Raw genomic sequence first — 20,685 nt, forward strand, 5'->3', positions numbered from 1 at the left:
AAGCATACCTCGAATAATCATTAACATATGTAACAAAGTACCTGGAACCACCCTTAGAAGTAACCGAAGCCGAACCCCAAACATCAGTATGCACGTAGTCTAACAATCCTCTGCTTTTGTGTTTGCTTGTAGAAAACTTCAAGCGATGTGCTTTTCCATACACACAATGTTCACAAAATTCCATGCATGGCTTTTTCATGTTCTTCAGCAAACCTTTCTCACCAAGTAATGATAGACCCTTTTCTGACATATGCCCAAGGCGCATGTGCCATATCCTTGTCCATTTTGTTTGATCTTTACTTCCAATGATTCCAACTGCCAAGTCTCCTGTAACGGTTTTACCTATAAGAGGATAAAGATTTCTGTGTCGAACTCCCTTCATCACAACCAACGAACCACGTACAACTTTTAAAATTCCACCTTCCATAACTATTTTGCAACCATTTTCCTCTAGAACGCCAAGAGAAATAAGGTTTTTCCGCAAATTTGGAACATGTCTCACATTCATCAGAGTTCTTAACGCTCCATCATGCATCTTGATTTGTATTGTACCATACCCCATAATAATATGAACTATGCACTCACTAAAGTTGAACATGAATGTAGCTAGAACAATAAATTTGTATGAAAAATGTCTAAGAAGAAAGATGAACTTCTAATTAATAAATTCACTTTGTAACAAATTAAAGAAAATGTTCAAACACTTCACTCTTCTCTTAGAAGGAGAAAAGGAGATTCAAGCATTGAAAAAAGTGTAGCAGAATATAAATTCTTCACAAAGATGAAGAAGAATGTCACAAAGTTGATCACATCTTTAAAACATATGGAAACTAAATTTGGAGCTTCCTCACTTTTGAATCAAGATCAAGAAATTGTTGCAGTGATTACAGTTCTTAGAGAGATCATTGCAATAAACATGTCTATCTTTCAATCCATTTTGTCTTTCTTGGTTGGATCATCATCAAAGTCACAAAGTTGATGCAAAAGAGGGTAGTATGTGAAGAGATCGTGGAGAATTTCAATGAATTGAAGGGTGTGGTCGTGGAAGCATCTTTAAGAAATCTTTTAAGTGAAGGTTCTAATGTTGCACAAAAAAGATTTGAGGCTTTGGAGAAAGCAATTGAAAAGCTAGAAAATGGTTTGGAGAATGTATTTAGCCATTTAATTAAAACTAGAGTTTGTCTTTTGAACATCATGACTCTATCTTAGAAATTTGATGAGGATTGAAAAATTTTGCACAGTCGATCCGTATATAAATATTATGTACAATTCAATAGCAATACAAGAAAATAGAAAAAAACAAATTTGTTCTATATATATGATCTTTTTATTTATAATTTGAAGTGACAACTGTTAGAACACTAGCAAGTTATAGACTTAAAGTGGAAAGTTGGAAAGAATAGACACCTTTCGTAAGAGCTAGTGTTGGTATGACTTAAAAATGTGCCACATTGGAGAGACATACTACCTAGTAAGTATTTATATAAGTGGAGGGTGATCCAAGGGTGTGCCCTTGTGGTATCCACTTTTGCAAACGGATGAACGCTTAGAAAATATATACATTTCACACGTGCGATGCCGTTGGGTCGGGCGGGGCTTGGGTATAAAAGAAATATATTTTTTGGGTCGGACGGGGCTTAGGTATAAAAGAAATATATTTTTTTGTCACTTGAAAATGTTAAATTAATTTTTGTTAATTTAATTATTAAACCGGACATGCTAGTTCCAACATGAGTGACTTAAGGAGTGAAGAAAATATTATGGTGTTTGGGGTTCGAACCCCGGACTAAGCTAAGCTCACGAGGATAAACATCCTTAATTAATGTAATAACAACATTAATCCTTATTATATTATGCTATTTTATTTTTGTCAATATTAATAAATATAGATATGGTAGCAAAGTCAAACATACAATTTATATCTTAGAGAAGCAACAATATGATCTGTGCATCAAGGAAATGATGAATGCTCTTTATTAAGAATTATGATTTTACACAAATACAAGAAACTTGTGGTGGTTTTATAATTTAATAAGTAGGATCTTTCAACAAATCAATATGAAGATAATATCTTAAAAACTGTTAATTTGGAGAAAAGTGTGGAGATAAATCATATATTTCTAGGCAGTCACCGCCATGTAAAGTTTTTTTTTTGTAGATAGACGAAACGACAAAGTCATTATAAACTCACACACAACCGGGGTTCGAACTCCGATCATGACATTCGGCCTAACAATTTTATCATTTTACCAGTTGAGCTAGATTTTAAGTAATTAATATAAAAGATTATTTGACCTTGTTCGTCTTATATATAATTATCTATTAAGCGACATCATTTTACTTATCTTCTAAGTCATACCATATTTATCAATTAAATACTTAACTCTTAAGTTATGTCAATATATTCCTTAAAAAAAATCAGAATTAAAAATTAATTTTAAAAACAATAAATGTGTAGGTCGTGCAAACCGTCCTCTTCGGAACTTCACACAACCGACGATGCACTGCAATCAAAGCACCCTTCATAGAGATGTGAGATTTTGGAATTGGGGATGGTGTATTATTATTTGGTCATTAACATGCGTGTATTAGAAATTGGGGGATAACACCCGGTTACACCCACCAAGAGTGTTCAAAAACTGATGTGTGGGAAAGAAAACGGTGGATCTTCTACCTTTCAGTTCCAATGAGGTCAATATCAACCACCGTCTTATTTTCTTTGTTTCAAGAAATCAACCACTTCTTCAATTACTTTGCCCTTTGTTCCTCAATTACTTACGGTGCATAAAACAACGTCGGATGCCGTCAAACGTCGAGATTGATCATGGAGACTATGATTGAAGAGATGTAGAACAATAGAGCGGAGAAGCAAAGAATTGAGAAGTGAGAATGATGTTTTTCTGAATTAATTAATTCAACTATGAAAGGCATGATGTGGCAAAATTCTATTGGATGACTGTGTAAAGTGCATTTACACTGTCAGAGCACTACAATTAAACTCTAACATAATTGTATAACGTTTTAAAGGTTTCAGAACACATAATCTTTTTCTTTTTTTCTTCACGTAAACAAACAAAAGCCCTTAAAGAGACCGCAGACATACGCAGTTTCGAATAGGTGGTGAAGATGTTAAGACTGTTGTTTCGACTCCATCCGTTGTTGAAACCACCACCAGCAATCCATTACGGTTCTTGCCAGAAGAACTCATCGTTAAAATCCTCCTCAGTCTTCCGGTAAGATCACTCCTTCGGTTTAAGCGTGTTTGCAAAACATGGAAAACCCTAATCTCAGATACCCAATTCGCAAACAACCGCTTTCTGATCTCTACCGCTTATCCACAATTGGTTGCCGCTCAAAACCAGGAAATCAAATCTTATCCTATCGAGTCACTGTTACAAAACTCATCAACCACTGTTACACCTGTTAGCTTCAACACGGGACATCAGGACTATATTATTATTCTAGGTTCATGCAATGGATTTCTGTGTCTTCATAATGTCCATCAACATTCTGTCAGATTGTGAAATCCTTCTATCAACTGGAAATCCAACAGCTCTCCAACCTTTGACTGGTACGAGTTTCTCCTATATTATGGTTTTGGCTATGATCAAGTTAATGACAAGTACAAGTTGCTTGCAGTGTCTATTAAGAATGATTATTATGGTGAAACTGAGACTATAATTTATACCTTTGGTGAAAATTCTTGTAAAAATGTCCAAGATTTTCCGCGCTGTCCTCTTAATCATAAGTGCTTAGGGATATTTGTGAGTGCAAACAGCTCAACAGAGCTGGGCCTCCCTCAGTCATGGGCCTCAATTTTTTTTTAATATCCACTAGTACTACTGCTCTCCAATTTTTTTTTAATACCCCCAGCCATTTTATGTCCCCTTGTTTTAGTCTTTTAGGTCTATTAGAATTAGGTCCTCTTGCTTTTGATGTTAGGTGGGGGTTCCTCATGTATACGGTAGTCATTTTCACCTTTGGGTGTACCGCATATATACGGCACCTTATATTTATCTTTTAAAAAATATAAATAGAACATTGCTTTTAAAAAAAAAAATACGTTTTGATTTTATCACTGGCCTCTTTTCATTCCCAGAGCTGAGCCTCCGAATTCTTAGGGGTGGCCCTGCTAGAGACCAACATATTACCAATCTTTAGAAAAAAAATATGAAGCTTGAACAGAATGTAATCGGAAGAAAGCGTGAACGGTTTATAAAAGAAATTCATATTGAATGAATGTATGCTTATAAGTTGATGTATACTGCAGAAGATCCAAATGCATTCCGTCTTTAAAGTTTTCACTTAGAAACTTCATAATTTTAATAATTAGCTGTAAACTTATAAAAACATAACAGTTGATGACAATTAAACAAGAAGGAAAAGATTTTTTTTAAGTCAAACACATCACTAGAGTTACTACTAAGCACTGAAGTCCGTAGCTCCTATATTTCTTTTCATTGTCGTGATAGTCTTATGATATAACACTCGTATATGTAAAGTATGATGCAATTATAGATTTTGAAGTGTTTCTGTAAAATCTAAAGATTGTTGATGAATGAATAATGGACACTTGTTGAAGGCAAAGGCGTGGCGAGCGGTGACTAAAATTTCCAAGTCTTGCGTATTTAGTCCCACATCGCCCATATGAGAAACCAGGTGTGATTGAAGTCTATATAAAAACATGTGAAGTTGAGCATTAGAAACCATCTTTGCGCTTGGGGCAATGATGCAGCTAATGAGGTACTAACCGAGGCGCGTCTATTGCTGGTTGAAAACTATTTCCAAACCCACTCTTAGGCTTAGGGTAACTTAAGCCTTTGAGAATTTCTGGAAGGACTCCTTTTGGGGTAAAGTCCTACAATTTCAGTTCAATGTTAGTCTGGAAAGTAAAAGTATTTAACCTTTTATTCTTGTGCTGAATCCTAAACTATTGTAGTACTAATTTTTTGCAAAAGATATATCTTCAAACCAGCATTACATTGCAACTTAGAAATATAACAGTAAACTACCTGTCAATCTGTCATGGCAAATCAATTAACTCCTAAAACCAATGTTCCTCTTTGTATGCGCCTATTTAACTGTAAACTTAATGTTGAAGGTTTGCATATGAATGGATGTGTACTACATAATATGAAATGCATTCCATCATCTTTAACATTTTCAGTTGGAATTGTACAGGAAGATTGAAGTACCAAACAATGTCTTAAAGCTACCAACATAGATGTTGCAATTTCAAAGTTTAAAGTTTAGCTGTTGCAAGTTACAAGTGCTTTTTGATTCCATGTTGTCATTGCTTTTGTTGCTTCAGGACTATGAATCCATTATGAAGATCTAAAACTAAAAAAGGGTAGATAATTTTCTCTTTTTTTATAATTTTATAATATTTGATTGTCTTTGTTAGTTATCGCCAAGAAATATAGGAAGTAACTCCTTATACATTTTTTTTTTAGAAAAACTCCTTGTACATGTAAAGAGACAAATAATTGGATTTTGTAGCTTTTTGTTCAGTCCGAAGAATACTATTGGCGAATAAGGAATATTGGACATTTGTTTAAGGCAAAGAGTGATGAATGGTGACTTAGAAATAAACTATTCACATCGTCCATTCCATTTCAAGATCAAAAACTATATCTAGTTACTCGCTTCCACATGCATGCAAACCTCTTTGATTACTCAGGAATCCAGCAAACTAATTAAGGTGTCATGTTGATGTATGTATGCCGATGGCGGTACAAGTTCAATTGTTCGGATGAAAGCTTCCACTTGTTGCGTGGCTCGATGAAAACACGTAAGTATCTCTCGAAGAGGCCTGATGTGGATGATACTAACACTTGACAGAAGATTGTTGGAGCAACAAGTTCATGAAATTTTACCAGTTCTCAAAAGGGTGCTTAAATATGATTTCACCAGTTCTCAAAAGGGTGCTTAAATATGATTTCACATTCAGAAACTTATTGAAATTCTCCAAGTTCTCTTCACATGAAGTTATCCTCTTATGCATTAATTTTGCCATCCATAACCATTTGGTTGAATTTTACTCTGAAGCGGATAATGTCGAGAAGGATAAAAAGGACTGGAAGATGCTTGAAACAATAATTTCCCTAAGCACTGTTATCAATGAAGTAAGCTCATGATCTTCATTTCAAAATGGATTTATTCCAAACTCTCCTTCCATCTTCTTCAATGTTGTGATCTACTTCCTACAATTCTTCTTCATCTTCTTTGACACTCTCAATATATAGCAGCAAGCAACTCATGCTTCATTCGACAAAAATAATGCAGCACACGAGTTTCCCATAGAACTTGGTAAACTTGTCACGTTTATGCCAAACATTATGCATTATTATACATGCCATAATGGTAATGAAATGGATTTGAGGTGTATATGACTTGCCATGTCCTCCGAGTGTTGGTAAACAGAAAACCTCTAGTCACTTTTTTCCAATATATATGAAGAAGAAAACAAAGTGTTGTTTTCAATTCAGAGGTATCTATTTGCTGGCATGTTCCATTCTTGAGAAGCTACAACTGCTATATGATTTAAAGAATGGATTTCAGAAGGATGAGATCCAGATCTTGTTGGATATACATGACCAAAAACAGACAGCAATATCAATTATATGTATTTTTTATTTTATTATTACAACTGAAAGCTTGTAGCATGCAGCTCCTTCATACTGCACACATCTCTGAACCAAATGTGGCACCAATTTTATAATTGAAATGATGAATGTATGTGGCAGCAAAGGAGGCAAGCTAATTGGTGACTAATGAGGTTTTCTAATTGCCAACACTCGGAGGACATGCCAGCTATATTCATCGTGCACCTCAAACTCATTTTAATATCATTGCAGATTAACACATGCTATATCATTCAAATATTCACAATGTTGGGAAAACATCTAACAAGCTTACCATATTCAAAGGGGAATCATGCAGGCACCACATGCTCTACACCATCACCGACAAGTGCTTCATATTTTATTAATTTCATTATCATATGAATTTAATAATTCTCAACCAATCAATATGATGAATACCTCTTATATAAATAGAGAGTCAAGAACTTGGTAACATCACACAAACTTAGAGCTTTATAATTATCTTAGAAGAAAAAAAGAACAAACTATAATTTAAAGAGAAATATGGCAAGCAACAATTACCATGTTCGCTCAAACAGTTTTCCTTCTCAATCTCATCCTAATACCTCAAGATTAGAACAAGAGCTAACCAAAATTAAGACATGGGAAGCCACATCAACATCGACATCTGATTCAATTACCAATGGCCTTTCATTTCTTGAAGATTTGTATATTTCTTTGGAAAATCTTCTCAATATGTCATCAACACAAAAGGCCATTGCTCACCGTCAAGGTGAGAAATTTGTTGAAGAGTTGTTGGATGGTTCAGTGAAAATTTTGGATATCTGCGGCATCACAAGGGACACCGTGTCACAAATTAAAGAAAATGTTCAAACACTTCACTCTGCTCTTAGAAGGAGAAAGGCAGATTCAAGCATTGAAAAAAGTGTAGCCGAATATAAATTCTTCACAAAGAAGATGAAGAAGAATGTCACAAAGTTGATCACATCTTTAAAACATATGGAAAGTAAATTTGGAGCTTCCTCGCTTTTGAATCAAGATCAAGACCTTGTTGCAGTGATTACAGTTATTAGAGAGGTCATTGCAATGAACATGTCTATCTTTCAATCCCTTCTGTCTTTCTTGGTTGGTTCTGCATCAAAATCAAAGGCAACCAAATGGTTTAAAGTGGCAAAATTGATGCACAAAACGACAATCTCATGTGAAGAGAAGTTGGAGAATTTCAATGAATTGCAGTCAGTTGATGCATCTTTGAGAACCCTTTCAAGAGAAGGTTCAATTGTTTCAAAGGATGCACGTGAAAGATTTGAGGCTTTGGAGAATGCAATTGAAATGATTGAAAATGGTTTAGAGAATATATTTAGGTGTTTGGTTAAAACTAGAGTTTGTCTTTTGAACATTGTGACTCTATCTTAGAGATCTGCTCAGGATCGAAAAATTTTGCACAGTTAATTTGTATATAAATACTATGTATACAATTCAATAGAAATACAATCAAATAGAAACAACAAATTTGGCTCTATATTTCAGCTCTTCTATTTTTAATTTGAAGTTATTACAATTTTTCTCTAAGGTCTGAAGTTATAAATTATTGTATTATTTGCCTAAAAACTGTTAAGAGTCATACATCGGATAGGAGATGGCGTGACAATGTGTTTATAAGTGGAGGCAATCCTCACCTCACAAGCCGGTTTTGTGGGGTTGTGTTAGGCCCAACCATAATTTCTAAGGTGGTATCAGAGCCTCTTCAAGATCCATTGGGCCACCTGCTATCAGGTTTCCGCTATTGGACCACCCACCATGTATGTCCACGAACCAAACCCAATAGTGCTGGTCGTGAGGGGGTGTCTTAAGAGTCCCACATCGGATAGGAGATGGCATGACAATGTGTTTATAAGTGGGGGCAATTCTCACTTCACAAGCCGATTATGTGGGGTTGTGTTAGGCCCAACCACAATTTCTAAGAAAAACTACAATAACTGATGTGCTCAAGCACTTGTAGAAAATACTGTAATTACAGGAAAAAAATCATATAAAAAAATGTTGCAAGCTCAAACAAAAAAATTGGTTCCACCAACATAAAATCAAAGATGATGTAGCCAACAAATGAATTCTAACACCAAGACATAATGAGTAACTTAAATCACGGAAGGTTGGGACAAGTGATGAGTATTGAGTTCGGTTTTTACTCAATGGAAAAAGAAAGAAGAAAAACAGTATTAATGGCTCAAACGTGTCTATAAATCTACATCAGCAGCAGAAATTTCCTAAACCAGTCGACTATAGTTCTGCAACCTTTTAAAGCTTCTCATCCAAGACACATTAGATCCAAACAGTACAAATTTGATTATTGACCAGCCCCCACTAATACACTTGAACTTGATTACATCGTGCGCATGATCTATTTTGTTTTGGTTTTTTTTTACTGGTGTGTGTGTTCCATAGGGGGCACTGCTGAAATGTAGCAGTTTGCCAGTTCTTCCTTGTCTTGTGTAATGATCTATTTTTTGATGCAAAATGACTTGGACTGTATGCAAATGCCAGACACTATTTGGTTGCATATCCAAGCTGCAATGCCTGTAATTTTCGCATCTATGCGGTCCTCTTTCTCCTGCAGCCTCCACCTGTACCAATTCATCTATTTCAAGCCAGCAGTACAATTGCTGGCTTTAACTCCTGTTGTTCAGCTACCCTTTGTAGGAATCCGGCTCTATCAAGGGTTGCAGATAATAATGCATCGGGGAAGTCAATACAACAGGAAAATGAATTGAAAATTGATCCTTGAACGCTTTTAGAAGATAACGCTGGATCTTTCCCTTCTCCAAGTAATGCTGCTAGCAAGGAGATGGTGACCATGATAACTTTCGAGCTGCGAGATGGCTTAAAGGGGGCTGTAAGGGTGAGAGGGACAGACATCACACATATTATCTAAGTCCCACATCGGAAGTTTTATAGTGAATGTTATGGAGCATGAGTTATAAAAGAGAATTGTGTGATTCATTGCAACATACTTACCTGGATGGGGTCAATGGGTGATCAAAAAGGCCCATGGCCTAGGCAAGTGACCTTCATTGCACTTTGAAGGGGTGCTAGCCTAAGGTCTACCCAAGTGGTGGAGCCTACATCATAATATGTTGTGGTTGGGGCTTGCGTTCGCGCGGCCCCTCCCAATTTTAGTTTAAATATTTACAATTATATCTTACACTCTTGTGCAACCTGTGATGGATGTACTATGGGGGAAGGTACTGGTTTTCTGAGGATCATAACTTAATGAAAGTACTGATTATTAATTACTCTTTGTTTTGTGTTCTTTGATAATGTGTTTTTTTTTAATTACTTGCTTAACTCATTGTTCATATTCACCCTTCTAGTTTGATTTTGTTACTTGTAATTTATGTGTGAATTGTGCATTTTGTAGGAGTAGTAATACAATGGTCAAACTCAAACATAAGAAACTTGAAGCATTTTATAACAGAAAACTTCCTGAGGAAGATGCAAATTGTATAGCTTCAACATCAAATCTCGAAAAGAACCCTTCCGGTGATCAAACAGTTCAACCGGACGAGCAACCTTGCAAGATTCAAAGAGTCATTGTGGAGAACTTTGATGTCAATTGTTTAGAACGTGACCCCGGGAAGTGCCTCCAAATTTGGGAATATCCGGTGAATCAAAGAGATGTAGCTGAAAAATATCCTCTCAATGGGTAGCTGAAAAATATCCTCTCAATGAAGATAAGCATTCAAGACGATTTCAAGCATCTTGGTTCAAAATGTTCCCTTCATGGCTAGAGTACTCTCCAACAAATGATGCTGCTTATTGTTTGTTTTGTTACTTGTCTGGTGCGATTGTTTTTCTATTATGCATGTGGCAAGCATCTGAGTAGGCTGGTTTTAATCCTCCAAGTTTAGGATAGGTTATCTCTCTAGTTGGTATATAGTATATTTGGAGCTTTAGTCTCGTGTTTGAGCTATTGCGGTGATATTTTTTGGATGAAATTGTTATAACTTCCCCCCAATATTTTCGGCAAGATCCGCCACTGCATGTGTGATGTTAAGTATCAATCATATAATCGAAATGTGCAGTTGTAATCATCTTTCTTCCGTCTTCTCCTTTAATAAAGCAATTGTTGATGATTGAGAGTGTTGAAATCTGCAGGCTGATTTGGTTGGGAAAATATCCAACGGAAACTACATACCAATCTCTATAGACCAACATATTACCAATATTTAGAAGAAAGTATGAATCTTGAAGAGAATGTAATCGGAAGAAAGCGTGGACGGTTTATAAAAGAAATTCATATTGAAAGAATGTATGCTTACAACTGCAACTTGATGTATACTGCAGAAGATCCAAATGCATTCCAAGTCTTGCGTATTTAGTCCCACATCGCCCTATGAGAAACAAGGTGTGGTTGAAATCTATATTAAAACATGTGAAGTTGAACAGTAGAAACCATCTTTGCGCTTGGGGCAATGACGCAGCTAATGAGGTACTAACCGAGGCGCGTCTATTGCTGGTTGAAAACTATTTCCAAACCCCCTCTAGGCTTAGGGTAGCTTAAGCCTTTGAGAATTTTTGGAAGGACTCCCTTTGGGGTAAAATCCTACAATTTCAGTTCAAGTTTAGTCAGGAAAGTAAAATTCTTTAACCTTTTATTCTTGTGCTGAATCCTAATCTTTTGCAATTTGCGAAAATTGTACTAATCTTTTGCATAAGATATATCTTCAAACTAGTATTACAAAATATCTGTCATTGCAAATCAATTAATGTTGAATGTTTGCATATGAATTGATGTGTGCTACAGAATATGAAATGCATTCCTTCATCTTTTAACGTTTTCACCTGGAATTGTGCAGGATATGATTGAAGTACCAAACAATGTCTTAAAGCTACCAACATAGATGCTACAATTCCTAAGTTTAAAGTTTAGCTGTACAAGTTACAAGTGCTTTTTGATTCCATATTGTCATTGCTTTGGTTGCTTCAGGACTTGGAATCCATTATGTAGATCTAAAAGTAAAAAAGGGTAGAGAATTCTCTTTTTTTATAATATTTACTTTTCTTTGTTATTTATTGCCAAGAAATATAGGAAGTTAGAAACTTTTGGCTTTCATAAGAATATTATATCTTGTTACTCGCTTCCACATGCATGCAACCCTCTTTGATTACTCAGGAATCCAGCAAACTAATTAAGGTGTCATGTTGATGTATGTATGCCAATGACGGTACAAGTTCAATTGTTCGAACAAAAGCTTCCAGTAGGAGAGAGAGCTTCTTTGGTCTTAGAATGGCTCGATGAAAACACTTAAGTATCTCTCGAAGAGGCCCGATGTGGACGAGACTAACACTTGACAGAAGATTGTTGGAGCGCCAAGTTCATGAAATTTTACCAGTTCTCTTTACAAACATGAGTACTTAAAAGGGTGCTTAAATATGCTTTCACATTCAGAAACTTGTTGAAATTCTCCAAGTTCTCTTCACATGAAGTTATCCTCTTATGAATTAGTTTTGCCATCCTTAACCATTTGGTTGACTTTGACTCTGAAGCAGACTAAGCACTGTTATCAATGAAGTGAGCTCATGATCTTCATTTCAAAATGGATCAACTTCCTGCAATTCTTTTTCATCTTCTTTGTCTCTCTATATATAATAGAAAGCAATTCATGCTTCATTCAACAAAATAATGTAGCACGTGAGTTTTCCTTAGAACTTGGTAAATTTGTCATTTTTATGCCAAACATTGTACATTAGTCACTTTTTTCTAATGCTAAAATAAAGGTGTTGTTTTCGATCCAGAGGTATCTATTGGCTGGCATGTTCCATTGTTGCGGAGCTACAACTGCTACATGGTTTTAAAGAATGGATTTCAGAAGGATGAGATCCAGATCTTGTGGGATATATATGATCAAACACAGACAACAATATCAATTATATATAATTTTTATGTTATTATTACAATTGAAATCATGTAGCATGCAGCTCCTTCATATAGAACACATCTCTGAGTAATATGCAGCACCAATAATAATAATTGAAATGATGAGGGTAATGTGGCAGCAGAGTATGCACAAACTTATTGATGACTAATGATGTTTTCTGATTGCCAACACAAAGAAGACATGCCAGCTATATTCATCATGCATCTCAAACTCATTTTAATATTCATGGCATCTTGCAGAATAACACATGCAGTATCATTAATAAATTCACAATGTTGGACTAACATGTAACAAGCTTACCATATTCAAAGGAAAATTCATGTAGGCACCACATGCTCTACTCCATCATTAACAACTGCCCTCTATTTTATTCATTTCCTTTCTATATGAACTTGATAATTATCAACCAATATCATGATTAGCTCTTATATAAAGAGAGAGTCTAGCACTTGGTAATATCAAACAAACATCGAGCTTTACAAAATAACAAACAACAGATTAAAGAGAAATATGGCAAGCAACAAGTACCATGTTCGCTCAAACAGTTTTCCTTCTCAATCTCATCCTAACTCCACAAGAATAGAACAAGAGCTAACCAAAATCAAGACATGGGAAGCCACATCAACATCCACATCTGATTCAATTACCAATGGCCTCTTCTTGCTTGAAGATTTGTATATATCTTTGGAAGATCTTCTAAATATGACATCAACACAGAAGCTTGTTTCTCACCATCAAGGTGAGAAATTTGTGGAAGAGTTGTTGGATGGTTCAGTGAAAGTTTTGGATATCTGTGGCATCACAAGGGACACCATGTTACAAATTAAAGAAAATGTTCAATCACTTCACTCTTCTCTTAGAAGGAGAAAGGGAGATTCAAGCATTGAAACAAGTGTAGCCGAATATAAATTCTTCACAAAGAAGATGAAGAAGAATGTCACAAAGTTGATCACATCTTTAAAACATATGGAAACTAAATTTGGAGTTTCTTCACTTTTGAATCAAGATCAAGACCTTGTCGCAGTTATTACAGTTCTTAGAGAGGTCATTAAAATGAACTTGTCTATCTTTCAATCCATTTTCTCTTTCTTGGTTGGATCTTCATCAAAGTCAAAGGCAACCAAATGGTTGAAAGTGACAAAGTTGATGCATAAGAGGGTATCCTCTGAAGAGAACTCAGACAATTTCAATGAATTGGAATGTGTTGAAGCATCTTTAAGAACCCTTTCAAGTGAAGGTTCTAATGTTGCACATGAAAGATTTGAGGCTTTGGAGAATGCAATTGAAAGTATAGAAAATGGTTTAGAGAATATATTTAGGTGTTTGGTTAAAACTAGAGTCTGTCTTTTGAATATCATGACTCTATCTTAGGGATTTGATGAGGCTTGAAAAATTTTGTACAGTTAATTTGTATATAAATACTGTATACAATTCAATAGAAACAACAAATTTTTGCTCTATATTTCTGCTCTTTTACTAAATTCTTTGCCTAAAAACTCCAATTGCTAATTTGTTGGTAAACAAACAGAATCATCAATAAAAGTTGTAACTAAAACTTAATTACTAGATGTGCTCAACACTGGTGGCAGAAAATACTAAAACTAAAACTAACCGGTGGCAACTAGGCTACCCATGAAAGAATGATGGGTAATTTACCCCAACCAATACACATTAGCCACCTAAACACATATTCATGAACTATCTTGACCCCATAAATAAATTGCTCATTTTCATTGGTTGGTGGGTAAATTACCCACCATTTTTCAAAGGTAATTTAGAAAAAAACCAAACTTATTTACACGCCTAGGATCCTCCACACCAGTAGCCGAAATAAAAGCTCCTTCCAAACCAATACTTTAACCGTACCACTTCACCATAACAACTATATATAGAGAATTTTTTTCATTTGGAAAAAGTATATTTCCTGTGACATTTGATATCAAAGTACTTTTGCTGACATTTTTTATATATCATTGGAATTTGATAAGTTCAAGAGTTCTTGTACCTCCAATGAGTCATACCCAAAAAAAAAAAAATAACAGGAAAGTGAATTGGAAACTGATCCTTTTATATCAACGCTTTTAGAAGATGGCGCTCGATCTTGCCCTTTTGCAAGTAATGCTGCTAGCATGGGAGGTGGTGACCATGCTAATTTTCGAGCTGCAAGCTGGCATACTTAAAGGGGCTGTAAGGGTGAGAAGGAAAGACCTCACATATGTTGCTGTCGATGATGATAGTTCATTAACAATATTTTTTATTGGTTTTGGATTGGAATGTGCAAACCCCTCAGCAGGTACGTTTTTCTATGCATGAAATAAATCGTTAAGGATCTTGTTCAAAAATAAATAAATAGTTAAGGATATAATAGCAAAATTAACATTAATATTTCATTTGTATTGTAAAACGACATATAATTTGAAATAGATGGAGTATTAGCTGGACCTGAGAGTTTACTCCTCCTCAAGGTCTCAAATGTTAAACTAGGTGGGTTAATTTATCTTAGAAAAAAATAGTGAGCTATGGCTATTTGTGATAGTATGGTCCCACATGTCTAACCAAATGCCGTTAACTAATTTAATTAGACCTACCTTGCTAATGGTGAGGCTCCACCCAAATCCGTCTATATGTATAAGCATTTATTTGACTAAAAGTTTCTCTATAAATATAAACCATTTTTAAATTACTAGATATATTTATTATTTTTTTCTTAAACATATTCTTGATTAATACTACTAACTTATCTTGAAATATGAAAAATCAAATTTAATAAACATACAAACAAAAGACAATTTGGTAATATTAGCACACAAAATAAATATATTAATTGCACTAATAATTTTTCCTAAAAATGTGAAAAAAGGCAAAAGGGTTTATATACATGAACGGAGGGAGTATAAAATCTAATTTAGTTTGATATTGATTTTGAAAGTGATCAATACAAGTTGATGTCTTTCTCATCTAATGCGGTTCTAATCGAGCCATGTCTATTGTTAAGAAATGGTACTTTAACAATAACATGTCGTTCCTTAATAGTATCTAGAATGGCACATTCAACGTAGTTAAGAAACTTTTAAGAATTTTTACAAACATTTCGAAATTGCATTATCGTACTTGCATATGATTCCTTTGAAGAAAATTCAACCCCATCATCTCAGGCTCTCAGTAGTTTGTTAACTATGTCACTTGGCCTCTCCTCCTTCACTACCTTCTCTTTCTCATCCAATTTTACATCATTGGGTTTTACTCTACAGTGATGCATTTAGCTCTAACATTTCTACCAACATGAAAATAACAAAGTAATGCAGTAATGTTAGGGAGAACAGTTGCTAGAGCATTCATCAAAACTATATTCCTATCAGTCACAATCACATTTGGCATATCTTTCTTTAAGTTAAGAAGTTGAAGCAACATCTGTAAAACCCAAACAAAATTATCCGCTTTCTCAGCCATAAGAAAAGAAAAAGCAACCGAATATGGCATATCTGTTGAGGTGACCTCAACTATCTCAAACAATGGCATCTTGTACATGTTGGTTTTATAGGTGGGGTCCATGATCAAAAATATCGATAAATTATTAAACAACTTTATAGATTTCGGGATGAGTCCAAAATATGTCCTAAATAGTAGTACTCTCACATTGTAATCTGGTCAAATAAACTTATTTGTACTCCTCCAACTTTGCAACTAGATGTTGCATCTTCGTCTTGTCATCTCTCCTTGATTTTTTTTATTCTTTGACATGCATTTTATACTTGTTTTATATTTGTCAGACACTCCTGTCTTTTTCCCTTCAAATTCATCAAAATATTCTTAGGTGGCACCAAACTCTTGGTCAAGTCACGAACGATATGTTTTTCCCTTCTAACTTTGGCATCATTGAAGGTGAAAAACACAAGAAGGGGGGGGGGTTGAATTGTGTTTTCTTTTTCTCTTAAAAAAGGATTCTTCTTCTGATAAAACTTCAGAAGCAGTTTGATTGCTTCTGATGAAATGATCAGAGTCAGATTGCAGCGGAAAAGAACAGAGCAGAGAAAAGAAAGACAAAGACACAGGCAGTTATCCTGGTTCCTTCCACAACACGGAAGTAGTCCAGTCCCCCTTGCACTTCCAAGGAGATTTCACTATAATCACAAGATTACAACTGCTCAATACTTTCAAAGTATGAGACTTCACAAAACAATGCTCAAGCACACACGCAAGAGTCTTCCAATGCTCAAGCACTAAGCAAGAGACTTCTAATGCTCAAGCACGCAGGCAAGAGACTTCTAATCAAACAAAAATACAGAGAATTGAGTTTGAATTGAACACTTGATATACAATCAGTGGTGTTCACAATACAATACAGAAAAGACTCTAGACTTTGAATTTCTAAGATGTATCAAATCAGTGCAGAAATTCAGTGTGCTTTTTAGAATCAAATTGACAGAGTTTTGGCGCTTTTAAACTTATGTATCTCTCTCTAAAATCTTCAAGTCTTCATTCCTTTATATAGAGGTGTGAAAGAGACGTTGAGATAATCAGCACGTCTAAAGAGTCGTTTGAAATCCTTTGATTATCCACCAGTGATCCTTTGCCTGATTTGGGTGTAGTCCTTTGAAGAATAAACTTCAAATTCATTCCCATCTTGAGTGTACAAATTCTGCAGGCATGGCTGTTGTTTTGTCTTGTAGCGTAGACAGAAAACAGAGTAGTGGAGGTAGTGGTTGTACACTTGTACTTTGTCAACTCTATTAACGAGAGACAAGAGCTCAGTGCTATCCATATATCCGTTGATACCTCCCTTTCAATTCTTCGTTCTTCTTTGATAAGACTGAATTGAGAATCAGCTACTTTGAATCTTCAGTTTGATTAAAGGATCAAATGTAGCTTCTGGTGAAGATATTGCTTCTGATGAAAACTTTTGCTTCTGATGACTTTCTGCTTCTGATGACGTCATCTCTTCAGGAGCAGTTTAGCTTCAGGAGCAGTTTTCTTCAGATGCTCAGAATTTCTTTTTCTTTCCATTGTTCTTCCAAGACCTATTGAAATAACTTGAGTAGCCTTTGGTCCTGTACACTTGAACAATTATTAGTAATAACCAATTGACAATTTTTAATACCTTGTTATCATCAAAACTCAATAAGGTTCATTGTGAAACACATTTTGTTCCAACAATCATCTCATAGTTGTGAACTCTATTAAGGATAACCAACTCTTATTCCTTTGTTTTACTACTAATATATACATGCAACATGAACAAACAACCACATTTTCTTGAGTCTGATGCTTCATGCTTCAATTTTTTTAGGTGCTTTGTGATCGCCACTTCTTTAAGACAATAACTACAACATTGGATTATATAAATTGGATCATTCTATAACAATTGTAAATCTTGTGCTCTTCAATTGTCAGATTATCCAATTAAGCATGTGATCTCTAACTTTCTATGTATCTTCGGTTGAAAAGAAAGGAGATGTGTCAACTTCATTGACACCAAATTGGGAGATACCGGAATTAAAATGTGAAGCTTCAACATGAACAGAAGCTTCATCATATTTGGATTTGCATCAACCGAAACTTCAACCTTAGACGATTTCAAGTTGCTGGAAGAAACGACAAAAGTAGGTTTTGGTTTTTTCTTACTTCTGGGTTGATGGTTTTTTTTCTGGGTATATTTTTGTATGAAGGTGATGTTGAAGAAGATGGAAGAAGATGAATAAAGAGATAAAAAGATTAGGTGGTGACAATGTACTATTACTTATAATGTTGGTCCACCTTAGACATTTGAGGTTAACAAGCTAACTGAAGGGACAGAAATATGTAACGGAGATGAACTTAAAGGACTTAAACGGACCAAAAATTAATTATGCGACCAAAGTGATACCAAAAAAATAGTTAATGGACCAAATTAGCAATTTAGCTTTTAAAAAACATCCAAATTTATGTATTCATGCTTAAATGAATCTAATTTTGCATAAAAGAAAAATTGTGTAACCTTATTTTGCTAAACAAATTTTGAATACCCTATTTTCTCCACATAAACAATAGGTGAAGAATTGACAATTGTTGGGTTTGAGAAGAAATATGATGCTTTGACATCAATTTGATGAAACTTTATGGAGGAAAGAAGAATAGGGTTGGAGGAAGGAAGAATAGGTTTGGGTTGTCAAGAATTCAAGTTTGTAATGTTTTAAAATAAATAATATAGAAACAAGGGTTTTGATCTAGTCTTCTTATGGAACTTATCGAAACATATTTTCCGATAAGTATCTATCAGAAGTTATATTCTGAAAAGTTTTGATTTCTAATAGGCATATACGAAGAATGTTATTCACACTTCACTCGATGCTTGAAAACTACAGTAATTTATCAATATAACTTCATCGGTTGTTAACTGTCGATGAATTTTAACCGGCGGCAGTTAATTATCGATGAGAATTTATGTCTTTTTCTGGTGTATTTCAGCCTTCTTAGAAGTGTATATAGCAATTTTTGGCCTATAAGGGGTATTTTTTATTTTTGGGAGCACTTGGAAGTCTATAAAGCAAAATTCTTTGAAAATTGTTCGATAGGCCCCTTCGATTACTTAGAGGCCCCTCACAAATCCAAAAAGACCTCTTTTAGAAGTTACGAACTGAACCTAACTAATCTCTATGATTTTAATTTATATATAAAGGATGGGTGTCTAATATCTTTCACTTTTGCACTTTCGGTACAACATTCTCAAGATGATGCAAAGCTCTATGAGCCTATATATATATATATATATATATATATATATATATATATATATATATATATATATATATATATATATATATATATAATTGTTAGTTATAATCAACTGTGTCGGGTGGTGTGTAATGAGATAATCGTAGATGATGGTGTGATGATTGTTGAAAACCTTGACGAGAAAGAGAAGGTCGAACATGGAGTAAAAGTTGAAGTTGATAGTCTTAGAATTGAAGTTTGTAGCATTATACTTTGGTACAGATTAGTTCAAATGTATAGCATTATAGAACTTAATACATATTTTGTGTATGTATTGATTTTTTTAGGCTTAATTAATGAATTGGTCCCTTAAGTTATTTGTTGGTTACATTTTGGTTCCACAAGTTATTAACGTTACGTTTTGGTCCCTTAACTTATAATATGTTAGCCAAATAAATCCTTTCCGTTAAATTTTGTAAAAAAAACTGTTAATCTTCATCATTAAACCCAGAATTCATCACTCATTCATCATCAAAACCCAAAATTCATCACCAAAACCCATAATTCATGAGAAATTCATCATATTCACTTACCTAGAGTTGTTTGTCCTTCATATTTCCATATATACATATTAATTAGACAAAATTAAACCTTAGCAATAGCACCATCAAATGGCCACCTAAAAAAAAATAGCACCATCAAATGCCATAAATTACCAAAACAGAGCATAATACCTGAACGTGTGTCTCTTCCAATTCATTATGTTCTACAATTCCCTCTTCAGGTTGTATTTGTGCCTATTCCTCAACACTTCCAATTGAACGATCACTCTGACTGACATGTGTAGAAGGCTCATCAGTCCCAGCACTATCTAACAAACCCAATTGATTCCCACTCTCTCCATCTCCACGACTACTCCTTGTATTTCCTCTCATCCTACTACCCTTACCACGTTCCTTCTCTTCCTCACCTGACAAATTTATTCATTAAGACACCCGACAACTTTGGGTTTTTGGATTTTGATGATGAAGGAGTGATGAATTTTGGGTTTAATGATGAAGATTAACAGTTTTTTACAAAATTTAACGGGAAGGATTTATTTGACTAACATATTATAAGTGAAGGGACCAAAACGTAACATTAATAACTTATGGGATCAAAATGTAACCAACAAATAACTTAAGGGATCAATTCATTAATTAAGCTTTTTTTATATATAACTATAATTTTTTTAGTCAAATGTTTAGTTTATGAAATTTGGTTAAATGTACAAAAGCATTTTATATGGTTTGTTGAACTCATGAGTAATTCATATTACATAATCTAAAAAGGTTCAGAATATGTTTGTCAAATCAAAGTTCACGCGAGAAGTCAAGAAGTGAAAAGAAATTCTCTAATTTGTCTATCGGTGCCTTTTGAGTATGTAATCAATCTTATTCGGAATGAGGTTT

The 20,685-nt window shown here is 34.6% G+C and overlaps 2 protein-coding genes, 2 non-coding genes and 2 pseudogenes across 4 annotated transcripts; all 6 read left to right on the plus strand.

Moving 5' to 3' along the window:
• Nucleotides 1–631: 631 nt before the first annotated feature.
• LOC112422009 (uncharacterized) lies at nucleotides 632–1,209 on the plus strand (annotated as a pseudogene).
• Nucleotides 1,210–4,708: 3,499 nt separating this feature from the next.
• Nucleotides 4,709–4,858, plus strand: LOC112422330 (U4 spliceosomal RNA). Its single transcript, XR_003012694.1, has one exon. It is a non-coding gene; the product is annotated as a U4 spliceosomal RNA (small nuclear RNA).
• A 2,243-nt stretch (nucleotides 4,859–7,101) lies between these two features.
• On the plus strand, nucleotides 7,102–8,119 carry LOC11405450 (uncharacterized). The gene has a single exon (XM_024783881.2). The coding sequence runs from the start codon at nucleotides 7,149–7,151 to the stop codon at nucleotides 8,019–8,021; it is 873 nt and encodes a 290-aa protein (XP_024639649.1). The 5' UTR covers nucleotides 7,102–7,148; the 3' UTR covers nucleotides 8,022–8,119.
• A 1,493-nt stretch (nucleotides 8,120–9,612) lies between these two features.
• Nucleotides 9,613–9,773, plus strand: LOC112422315 (U1 spliceosomal RNA). Its single transcript, XR_003012682.1, has one exon. It is a non-coding gene; the product is annotated as a U1 spliceosomal RNA (small nuclear RNA).
• Nucleotides 9,774–11,059: 1,286 nt separating this feature from the next.
• Nucleotides 11,060–11,233, plus strand: LOC112422328 (uncharacterized; annotated as a pseudogene).
• A 1,430-nt stretch (nucleotides 11,234–12,663) lies between these two features.
• LOC11407322 (uncharacterized) lies at nucleotides 12,664–14,004 on the plus strand. Its single transcript, XM_003612259.4, has one exon. The coding sequence runs from the start codon at nucleotides 13,055–13,057 to the stop codon at nucleotides 13,913–13,915; it is 861 nt and encodes a 286-aa protein (XP_003612307.1). The 5' UTR covers nucleotides 12,664–13,054; the 3' UTR covers nucleotides 13,916–14,004.
• The last annotated feature ends 6,681 nt before the right edge of the window (nucleotides 14,005–20,685 follow it).

Source organism: Medicago truncatula, chromosome 5 (genome assembly GCF_003473485.1).
Source record: "Medicago truncatula cultivar Jemalong A17 chromosome 5, MtrunA17r5.0-ANR, whole genome shotgun sequence".
Lineage (NCBI taxonomy): Eukaryota > Viridiplantae > Streptophyta > Magnoliopsida > Fabales > Fabaceae > Medicago > Medicago truncatula.

Coding starts and splice junctions, on each gene's coding strand:
- LOC11405450 (XM_024783881.2), top strand. CDS start 7,149: ATGGCAAGCAACAATTACCATGTTCGCTCAAACAGTTTTCCTTCTCAA.
- LOC11407322 (XM_003612259.4), top strand. CDS start 13,055: ATGGCAAGCAACAAGTACCATGTTCGCTCAAACAGTTTTCCTTCTCAA.